General features: G+C 40.6%; 1 protein-coding gene across 4 annotated transcripts in view; it reads right to left on the bottom strand.

The window, feature by feature from the left end:
• Positions 1-2,649: 2,649 nt before the first annotated feature.
• The window catches only part of gse1b (Gse1 coiled-coil protein b), a 325,637-nt gene continuing 316,921 nt past the window's right edge, over positions 2,650-11,365 (bottom strand). For all 4 annotated transcript variants that reach the window (XM_067419768.1, XM_067419769.1, XM_067419770.1 and 1 more), the window contains 6 exons: positions 11,100-11,361; positions 10,731-10,844; positions 8,263-8,655; positions 6,412-6,696; positions 6,136-6,239; positions 2,650-4,735 (listed from right to left, as the gene is read on the bottom strand). In XM_067419768.1, coding sequence (XP_067275869.1) covers positions 4,598-4,735; positions 6,136-6,239; positions 6,412-6,696; positions 8,263-8,655; positions 10,731-10,844; positions 11,100-11,361 — 1,296 coding nt within the window. In that variant the 3' untranslated portion in view covers positions 2,650-4,597. The remainder of the gene's footprint in view (positions 4,736-6,135; positions 6,240-6,411; positions 6,697-8,262; positions 8,656-10,730; positions 10,845-11,099; positions 11,362-11,365) is intronic.

The raw sequence follows: 11,365 nt of genomic DNA, 5'->3' as shown, positions 1-11,365 counted from the left end.
ATATACATACATACATAAATAGATAGATAAATATATATACACCAATCAGGCATAACATTATGACCTAATAACAAGACTTCATAATACTATGTTGGTCCTGTTTGCTGCCAAAACAACTCTGACCCGTCGAGGCATGGACTTCACTAGACCCCTGAAGTTGTGCTGTGGAATCTGGCATCAACATGCTAGCAGCAAATCCTTTAAGTCCTGTTGTGAGGGGGGGCCTCCATGTATCTGACTTGTTTGTTCAGCACATCCCACAGATGCTCGATTGGATTGAGATCTGGGGAATTTGGAGGCCAGTCAACACCTGAGACTCGTGCTCCTCAAACAATTCCTGAAGCATTTTTGCTTTTTGGCAGGGAACATTATCTTGCTGAAAGAAACCAAATTTACCAGAGAATGGTGTTTGTCTGCAACAAATCCATGTGGATGTTATTTTGACACATACGACATAACCAAGCTGTTACACATCCTCTGTTTGATCGGACCACACGGGCCAGCCTTCGCTCTCCACGTGCATCACCACTGTTACTTCGTTGGACCACTTTTGGTATACATTGACCGCTGCAGACTGGGAACACCCACCAAGAGCCGCACTTTTGGACATGCTCAGACCCAGTCATCTAGCCATAAGTGGGCGGCAGTGGCTCAGTGGTTCATGTAGGTTGTCTACAGACCAGAAGGTTGGTGGTTCAATCCCGGGTTCCACCTGACCAAGTGTCGAAGTGTCCATGAGCAAGACACCTAACCCCAGCTGCTCCCGACGAGCTGGATGGCTCCTTACATGGCTGACATCGCAGTCGGTGTATGAATGGGTGAATGTGAGGCAAAAATGTAAAGCGCTTTGGATAAAAGCGCTATATAAATGCAGTCCATTTAGCCATCACAATTTGGCCCATATCAAAGTCGCTCAAATCCTTACGCTTGCCCATTTCTCCTGCTAACACATCAACTTTGAGAACATGCTCACTTGCTGCCTAATATATCCCACCCACTAACGGGTGACGTGATGAAGAGATAATCAGTGTTATTCACCTCATAATGTTGTGCCTGATCGGTGTATATATACAGTGCTCAGCATAAATGAGTACACCCTCTCAGAACATGAACATAATATGTATTTTCTTAATGATCACTAATATAATCCATGGAAAGATTCCAATTTTATCTAAATGAAGGATTGCAGAAATGAGTACACCCTAGATTTAATTCAACATATGTATAATATTCTAGTACTTAGAATGTCCTCCATAATTTACACTCTGACCCTTCTTGGCCAGGAGTGTACAAGTTCATGATACATAGTTACATCTGTCCTGTTTAACAAATTGTAGGAACCCGGCACTTCACACTGTACTCCTCTAGCAACACCATAATATTTTGGATGCTGCTAGATCCAAAATGATTGACTTGGTCTAATGAAACCAGAGTGTGCATTCCCAGAAGTCTATTTTGTAAATATGGGCCTTGGAAAAGGGTAATGGGCTTTATTGTGCTTTGGCTACGGTAGGTAGTTGGAAGGCCTGATTATTTCAGGGGCCTTGTCACTAATCCATTGTTTTTGAATTTATTTTGCTATATTTTTTTTTAAACTTAAAACAATGGTTTGGTAATCCTCTTGTACCGCTGTCCTCTTTTGTGCTAAGAAATAAGTCTCCTGGCAGTTCCACTGTTGTCAGCATTAAGTCTGAGAATGATTCAGTGGGCTTCATCAGGTTTCAAGCGGGTCTGGGGACCTCCAGAATGATTTAAGGGGTCCCCAAAAAATTTTGGAGAATAAAAAGACAGTAACAATTTCATTTCTAAATGCTTCTCTCCTTTCCTGCCTTACGCATCTTTCCACTTAATTGTATGTTTGTTTTGGATCTTTCTAATGGGTTTTTTCTCACTATAGTCCCCTTTATCTTGCTCACTGGGATTGTAAGACAGTATTCTTAACACAGTACATAAGCTGCTTACATTTTATTGTAACATTTGCTTATACAAATCATTTTTTTTATTGAAAATGTTCAGGTTTATACATCTAACATTAAGTATAGCTAATTTAAGTCCAGAAACAGTATGCTGTATTTATAATGTCACACTTACTATTGATCTAACAGTTTAAATTAGTTTTTTCATACATAAAAATGTATAGATGGGTTTTAGGAAGGGGTTCCTCATAAAAGATTCATATATTTGGGGGTCCTTGGTATCATTTGAAAACCTCTGTGCTATAGCACTTATGTCAAGAAATCAAATTCTGTTGCATTATCTTCCCGTTAATAACACAACACTAAAACTGATTGGAAACAATTGGACTTGTAAAAAGCTTGATATAAATAAAGGTGATTGGATTTTGATTCTGAAGAAATGACTTCTCTTTAAATGGTTTGGTTCAGCATACTTACCGGTTGATCAAAAATTGCTTTAAACTTAGACCAGAGTTATTATTTTTTTGCATATAGTAACTTTCAGAGGGTGTACTCATTATTATTAAAGCCCATCCATCGCAATCTCTAGTTTTAAAACATTTCACAAAGCGAGCTGTAATTTGAGCTCAGTATAGGTTCTTCAGGTGCTGTCATCCACTATTAAAGATTTCAAACACCACAGCAATGTTGCTTTAATAAATATGAGCACATTAATAAAAAAGAAATCCACATGTGGCAAACACGTTTTTGAAATATTTAATTTTTTGTCTGAAATTACAGCAATATATCCATAAATACCTAATTACTACACTCAACAAAGAATATATTACATTACAATGAATTCAAACAAGTACATAAAAAAAAGAAAAAAATAGAAAAAAACAAACAAACATTGGTTTCACAGCATCTAATGTCCTCCATTGAGTTTGGGGGAGACTGTGTGTGCATGCGTGTGTGTTGGGCAGGTTTGGATCAGCGCTCATCAGGCAGTGGTAGTGCTTCACGTGAAGCAGATACACACACACAGCGATCAAACTGATGGCATGCCTGCACGGGGTCAGCATGGCTGAAATAAATGACAGTGCAACCAAAGTCCTCACCTGTGCCTAAACGAGATGCATTTGAGACACGTCTGTGTTTTAACCTCGCACTGAATTTGGATTAAAAGCAAAAAATGGCGCGTGACCGGTCTGTAACGGCATGCTGTATGTATCTCATGTATACGGCACTGCGTGGCGGTTCGGGATAAGTGCCAGGAAAACAAACAGGTGTGTCATTCCCAGGTTCTACATTATCTTAACATAATAGTATAAAAAGGTAGAAAAGAAAAGCTATTACAGGCAGTCAGAGTTCATAAATGTTTTTAAGGCCCATATTTATGGTTTCTGTCAATGACTTGTGGTCATGTTAAAATGCGTCACTGATCAGCAATGGTAGAAAAACTTGGCAAACAAGAACGTCTTCAGACAGAGCAGACTTTCTTTGGAAAAGCGTTTGGAATTTTCCAATTACAGCAGGACTGACTCGACTCGATCAAGCTTTGCTTTTGACTTTTTTTGGCATGCCACCTAAAACTTTGGCACAGTAATTGTCAATGGCGAAAATCTTTTGTATATCAAATCATAATTATTCTTAATGTACAACATTATTTATGGATTGCATTTTTGCGCATGTCAATTCCTCTGACAGACTTTTATCGCTTGAACTCTGAACGTGGATCAGAAAATCATGTTTTAGTACAAATGCCCTTTAATGCAGGAAACAGAAATTCCAAAGAGGCTGCATGCTGCTTCGAGACCCCAAAAACCCCCTCAGTGTAGCAGTCGAGAACTTTGAGAGACGGCCGACCACTAGGCGATGATGAATGACAGTAGACATCCTGGGACATACATAATGCAGGGCTAGAGTTCTTCTGTGATGCATGGCCTCGTGGGATAAGAGGGAACTGTGTTGGCGGTAGGTCCTAGGTCCGTTGCTACTGTAGTTCAGGCAAAAAGGAAGTGATGCCATCACTCCACCAGTCCTGAAAGGATTATTCTGACCAGCAGCCGAGCAAACACTAAAAGTGAACCCTTTGCTTAACGCCAAAAAGCATTAATATATTAGAAAAACAATGGCAGGCTTTTTTCTTTCAAAGAACAATGATTTAAGTAATTAAAAACATACAAAATTCTTTTTTTCATTGTTGTTTTGAAATTATTTACAATACAATGCTGAAGCACCTCTTTAAAAAACTTTATTCTAAATCTTGAAATAAAACATTTTCATTTATTTATCTGATGTTTTTTTCTTTTCTTCCTTCCCTAGATTTAAAAGAGTCATCTGTCGTAACACAGTACCTCCAGATAGATCCTCAGGTTTTTTTGTCTTTAAGTGCATTTCTAGGCGTGACCTCCACGGGGAAGCGATGGCAGGTGGGCGGGGCTAGGTTTTAACCGCCGTACTTCTTTCTTAATGAGCGGTATGGCATTCCCTGTAAATTAGATGCATTCGGAGGCTTTGACGTGTATTCAAGGGTGATTTTGCTCACAGGATGACGTCGGAGGGGAGGTCAGTGGATGATGATCTTTTCCTCACCATCTCTCTTCAGGCTCTCCGAGTGGACGGCGCATGAGTCTGGGTTTGGGGGATTGGGAGGGATGTGGGGGCGGTGTAAAGTGGGTTGAAGGTGCCGAAGGATGTCACCTGGGTGGATAGCCCTTGAAGTGACCCCTAGACCAGGGGCTCTGCGGCAGCGTCAGGCACTTCTTAAAGTGCTCCAGCTCTGCCTGTAGGTTCTCCCTCTCGGCTGCCAGCTTCTGCTTTTGAGCCATTAGCTCCTACAGATAGAATGCACACATTAACTATAAGACATTATAAAAGGAAAACAAACTGCATTTTATTACAGGGTAAGCAGCAATAGTATGACCAAATCATTGTAATTATTGCTCTTGACATTGTTAATAATTATTAAAGCTGCACTATGTAACTTTTCCGTCCGCTAGAGGGCGCCTATTCAAAACAAAGGCGCAGTTTGATGACGCCAAGTTTGAGCTCAGAATCTTGGGACATGTGGTCTTCACCTCACAGCCGGTGGGGAAGAATCGGGATAGGACTCGGGCAGAAAACATGGACGTGATTATTAACGTTACTGTAGTATGAAGCAGAGCAGGTTATGAATCAGCAGATGTCACATGATTTCTGCAGCTTGTCAGTTTGACACGCAATACGAATCATGAATCAATACGCTGATTCATAAACATTTGAATCTTTATTTGAGGATTGAAAACAAACCCGGAAGAGAAGACAATGCAATAAAGTAGTTTTTGTGATTTTTTTGACCAAAATGTATTTTCGATGCTTCAAGAGATTCTAATTAACTAACTGATGTCACATATGAACTACTTTGATGATGTTTTTATTCCCTTTCTGCACATGGACAGTATAGTGTGCATACACTTGCATATGCTCTCGGACTAAATATAAAATATCTTAAACTATGTCCCGAAGATGAACAGAGGTCTTACGGGTGTGGAACAACATTAGGGTGAGTCATTATTGACATAGATTTCATTTTTGGGTGAACTAACCCTTTAATTCCTATGGAAGGTGAGCTTTCATCGGAATGAACCGTTTTGAATGCTCGTGCGGCCATACACATTTTTACATTTGGTTTAGAATTAGTGCCAAATTCAGGGGCAAATTGCTTAAAAGGTGTGTTCAATATTATTCTTAATGAAAACAACAACAACAGAACAATACAATGACAAGCTCGCTTAAATAGGCGCTTTTGCATTTTGCTTCGAAACCAAATCTTCCGCCATCCCCTTGTCAGTCAGCTCCTCACTCTTGTGATAAATGAAATCTGACTTCTGCTGCTGGTCTGTGCTGCGACTCTCGTTTGGCTCACGCTGCATTGGGCAGACACATTACACAAAAGCATTGATTTGCTTCAGAAGGCCTTTATTAACCCCCCGGAGTGGTGTGGATTACTTTCATAATGGATGGATGCATTTTTGTTGGCTTTAAAATGTGGGCTGCCATTCACTGCAATTATAAAGCTTGGATTAGCTAGGATATATATTTTTTTTATATATAAATCTGATTGTATTTGTCTAAAATAAGAATGCCATATACACCTAGGATGGCTTGAGTAAATATAATTAAAAAATAATTTTCAATTTTGTGTGAACAATCTCTTTAAGTCGAAGAAAAGTTGGTGTTTGTGTGTGTTTCTTACCCCCATTGAGTGTGACAGCTGATCAGCAGTTACACTGAGATTATAGTGATGCACTTCCAGCCTTCTGCACTGACTGTGGAGAACCTGTCGCTCAATGCTTTGCTCTAGAGACAGAATGAAAGTGACAGGAAAGGTAAGACTGAGGAAGTGTCCCAGAGAGAGGTCCCCTGGCATTATATACACCAGCACACCATAACTTAGGAATTTGCTGTGCTGACAAGAACTGTGATATCATGCAACAGTACCGAGTGGTACCCAAAAGATCACACATCTTACCTTCTGCATACTCTTGATAAGCTTCAATGATGGCTTCAATGCCCTGCCACCTGGACGTGGAGGGCTCATCTTCCTCGGTGTCATCTTCCTCATCCTCTTCCTCTGACTCCTCTGCAGAGATCTCCTGATGGGAGGGGTGTGGGGGGCAGTGCTGTCCGTTGGGCTGAGATGAGGAAGGGTGTGGATGGGGCTTGGACCGGCCTGGTGTGCTCTGAAGCTCAGGAATGTTATAATGCACGGATGAATCCACTGCATGGTTCTGTTCTGACATGACCAATGTACCACCTGATAAAGTAAGAGGAGTTTCGATTCTATTAGCTGCTCACAAGATGTTGAAATTAATCCTAATGCTCTGCTCATTTATGGAAAATGTTCTCTGGGAATCAAACCACATTGCTAACAATGTTTCCCAAACCTGTTCCTGGAGACACAACAAAAGTGTACATTTTTGAACTCTCAAACCCACCTGAATCAATTAATCAGCTCAGTAATACCTGGAATGTATGGGCTCAATAAGAGAGACATCCAAAATGTGTACTGTTGGTGTACCTTTAGGAACATGTGGTGTTTTTATTTAATACACTATACGGAAACACCCCTCCACTCCCTCCCTTCCATGGCCACAGGTGTATACATTTAAGCACCTAGGCATGCAGACTGCTTCTACAAACATTTGTGAAAGAATCGGTCGCTCTCAAGAGCTCAGTAAATAAATGTATGGTACTGTGATAGGTTGCCACCTGTGCAGTAAGTCCATTTGTGAAATTTCTCACTACTAAATATTCTACAGTCAACTGTTAGTTGTATTATAACTAAGTGGAAGCAATTGGGAACAACAGCAGCTCAGCCACAAAGTGATAGGCCACATAAAATCACAGAACAAGTTCAGCGCATGCTGAGGCACACAGTGCAAAGAAGATTGCCAACTTTCTGCAGTCAATAGCTAAAGACCTCTAAACTTTGTGGCTTTCAGATTAGCTCAAAAAGAGTGCATAGAGAGCTTCATGGAATGGGTTTCCATGGCCAAACAGTGGTGTTAAGCACGCTGCCACTGGACTCTAGAGCAATGGACAAGTGTTCTCTGAAGTGACGAATCATGCTTCTGACTGACAATCTGATGGATGAGTCTGGGTTTGGCGGTTTCCAGGAGAATGTTACTTGCCCGACTGCACTGTGCCAAGTGTAAAGTTTAGTGGAAGGGGAATTATGGTGTGAGGTTGGTTTTAAGGGGTTGGGCTTGGCTCCTATAGTTCCAGTGAAAGGAACTCTTAATGTTTCAGCAGACCTAAAGATTTCAGACAATTTCATGCTCCCAACTTTGTGGGAACAGTTTGAGGATGGCCCCTTCCTGTTTCAATATGACTATGCACCAGTGCACAAAGCAAGGTCCACATAGACGAGCAAGTTTGGTGTAGAGAAACTTGACTGGCCTGCACAGAGTCCTGACCTCAACCCGATAGAACATTTTTTAGATGAATTTGAGTGGAGACTGCGAGCCAGGCCTTCTCGCCCAACATCAGTGCCTGACCTTACAAATGTGCTTCTAGAAGAATGGTCAAAATTTTTGCATAAACACACTCTTAAACTTTTTGGAAAGCCTTCCCAGAAGAGCTGAAGCTGTTATAGCTGCAAAGGGTTGGCCAACTCTATATTAAACCCCACGGATTAAGATTGAGATGTCATAAAAGTTTATGTGTGTGTAAAGGCAGGATTCCCAAAACTTTTAGTAATGAAGTTTACTTGCCTACAGACAGTTCATGTAATTTGTTGCATTGCTCTTGGTGCAAACAGGTATTGTTGAGTGAATAATGAAATACCACAATCTGAAAGAAAATTTAAACTGCTAACTACCTTTACTCTTCTGAAGGGCTTTTTGGGTGGACTGCAGTACGGATTCATGGAACTGCTGGGCAAACTCCTCGGCAATGAAGCTTTCCCAAGGTTTGGTCTTTCCGTTGACATTAAGGGAACTCTCTTTAGTGAATGGGGGTTGTCGAACACTGTTCAGCAGACTTGAGCTCTTGCCTGGGATGCTGTCGTTGGCTCTACCTTTGTCAGGTAATGCAGCAGGCAAGGAAGAGTCTTTCGTTCTCAAGGGATCTGAGAGGGATTGGTGCTGATCTGAGATGGACAGAGGGTCCGCTGGGTGTTGTGGGGGCTGGAGCACAGACACAGATGGGGAAGGGCTGGGGGGCTGTCCATTCAGCAGCTCTTCAGATGGGACTGGAGACTGAGATGACAGTTCTGCAAAAAAAAAAAAAAAAATTACAATCATGTTTGCTCAATAGGATCTTGACCAGAGTGAACTGAATGATTATCATATTATAGTATATTTAGTATATTAGTATTAGTAAATTTTCAGCTTCAGCATTTACTGCATTTGTGGCCTCCTCACAATTATTACAGACAATAATTCTAATTCCACAATGTATAAACAATAATGAACGTGTTACAGAAAATACATTTACAACAGCCCACTGGCAAGTATGATAAAAGAATGTTCATCCACCTTAAATGGATTTGAACAACTTAAAATATTATATACCGGCAAATATACTGTCAAATATTTAACTGCATGTCATGTTTTTTTTAACACAAAGAGCCCTGTAATGATCTCTGTACAGTGTGAAGAGAAACCTTTATTTTTTCAAGGCACCTTTATTTTTATAGCACTTTATACAATACAAAACTGTAAAGCAGCTTTACAATGAGATCTGATCATTTCAATTTGACTGTAAAGCAGCTCTCAAAAGAAAAAAGTGGAATTGTTTACCTTAAGGCTGTTTAGTGTTTATTCAGTACCATTGTAAAGCTCATCAATTATTAAATTAGTTTAATTCAGCTATAAAGCAGTTCTGTCTACCTTTCACTGAAGTAAAATAATTGAAAATGTGGGGAAAATCTCTTTTTAAAAAAATATTTTTTTTTTCCAAAACATGTTAGCCATAATTATTGGCACCTTTTTATAAAATACTTTTTGCAACTTCCTTTTGCAAATATAACAGCTCTGAGTCTTCTCCTATAATGCCTGATGAGTGTGGAGAACACCGGACAAGTGATCAGACATCATTCCTTCATACAGAATCTCTTCAGATCCTTCAGATTCCCAGATCTATGCTGGTGCTTCTTCATTTTTGTGTTGGTACTGATGTTTGTTTTGGATCAAAATGTCCAGGACCTCAAGTAGAAAAATAGGCCCACAACATTAAAGATCCAGCAGTACATTTAACCATGGGCATGGGGTACTTTTTATCCCGGTTTGCACCATCTAGTGTGTTTGCTGCCAAAAAGCTGTTTTGATTTGACCATAAAACCAGGACCCGTTTGAAGTTCCAGTAGAGTCTGAAAACTGAATATGCAGGAGTTTGTTTTTGGATGAGCAAGGAAGATTGTTCTTGAAACCCTCCCAAACAACATGTGGTGATATAGGGGCTGTTTGATTTTTTTTTAGGTTTTCTGACCCCAAGACTCAACTAATCTTTGCAATTCTCCATCTGTGATAATTGAAGAGTCATTGCCCACTCAAACTCTCCGCCTCGTCATGCATTAAGACAATAAGGACAAATGTCCTCTTCCAGACAGATTTGTAACATCTTAAGTCAATTGGAACTTTTTAATTATTGCTCTGATGGTGGAAATTGGAATTTTCAATGCTTTAGCTATTTTCTTCCAGCCACTTTCTATTTTGTGAAGCTCAACAATCTTTTACTGCACATCAGAATTATATTCTTTGGTTTTACCATTTGTGATGAATGATTAAGGGAATTTGGCTATTTGTGTTTCCTCATATTTATACTCCTGTGAAACAAGAAGCCATGGCTAGACAATTTCATGTTCCTAGTCATCCTAGTGTGTTAAAATGCAAATATGAATGGGAATATACTACTTATGAAAAAACTAGGAGTGCCAATAATTGTGGCTCCTCTAACCAATTGTACCACCCAAAACACCCCCATAATCTCAGAATTATTCTGCAAAATATTCTGAAACCTAGTCAGGCAATTAACATGCTATCATGATGTGTTTTTGATCCATCCCTGACAGTATACCACAGATGCTGTGCACAGAGCTGGAGTTGAAAGTATGCATATTACCATACCGCACATCTCCTGAGGTTCATCCACACAGTGAAACTGTCATGGTAATGAGCTGAGAAAACAGACAGTAAAGAACATCTGCCGCTGTCTACTGCTTTCACACACTGATGACACACCACAGCGTGTGCTGACACAAGAGTCACTGCGTGGACAAACACGTGCACACACACATATATGCACAAGCACAAACGCACGTGTGAACAGAGAGCAGTGCAAACTGACCCAAGTACGGGGCTGCAGGGCTCCTGCACAGTGGGTGAGGGTTGTGTCTGATGCTGTCTAGAGTCACACTCTTCTGTTTTATTGCCTGCAACAATTCCTCAACCCTCTCATTATCTGTAACACAGGAAGGAAAAGAGAAAGAGACAGACATTAGAGGTACAGCTTGTGGAAGCATCTTGCTGTTTGTTTTCTGCCGGAAGTTCTAAGGTGAAAGTAAAGCTGCTCGAGACTTCTACCACCTTGCTTCAAATTGCATTATATGACTCTAAAGTAAGATCTAGTCTGCAAATGTCCAGAAAAATATATTATAAAAAAAAACAACACCATTGTACAACAAGCATCAGTATGAATGATAAACCACACGAGTACCTCTTCTCTGCTGCTGTGTGATGTGGTTGAGGCTGAAGATGGTTAGGAAGCGTTTTTTGTCCTCCAGCTCAGGGCTGTTGTTCATGTCCTCTGGGGTAAAGCGGGTTATTAAGGGGGCAGGAGGTGGCCGCTTGCTCTGAACAGCTGGCGGGGAGGGACTTCTCTCTCTCAGCATGCGCCTCCTCTTCCTCCTCTTCACCTCCATCATCTCCTCCCGGCGGGCCATAGTCGTCAGGTCAAACATCTGCAGAAAATCCACCTTCTGT

The sequence above is a fragment of the Pseudorasbora parva genome, chromosome 16 (assembly GCF_024679245.1).
Source record: "Pseudorasbora parva isolate DD20220531a chromosome 16, ASM2467924v1, whole genome shotgun sequence".
NCBI classification, from domain to species: Eukaryota; Metazoa; Chordata; class Actinopteri; order Cypriniformes; family Gobionidae; genus Pseudorasbora; species Pseudorasbora parva.
This window is presented reverse-complemented; position numbering and strand designations above follow the sequence as displayed.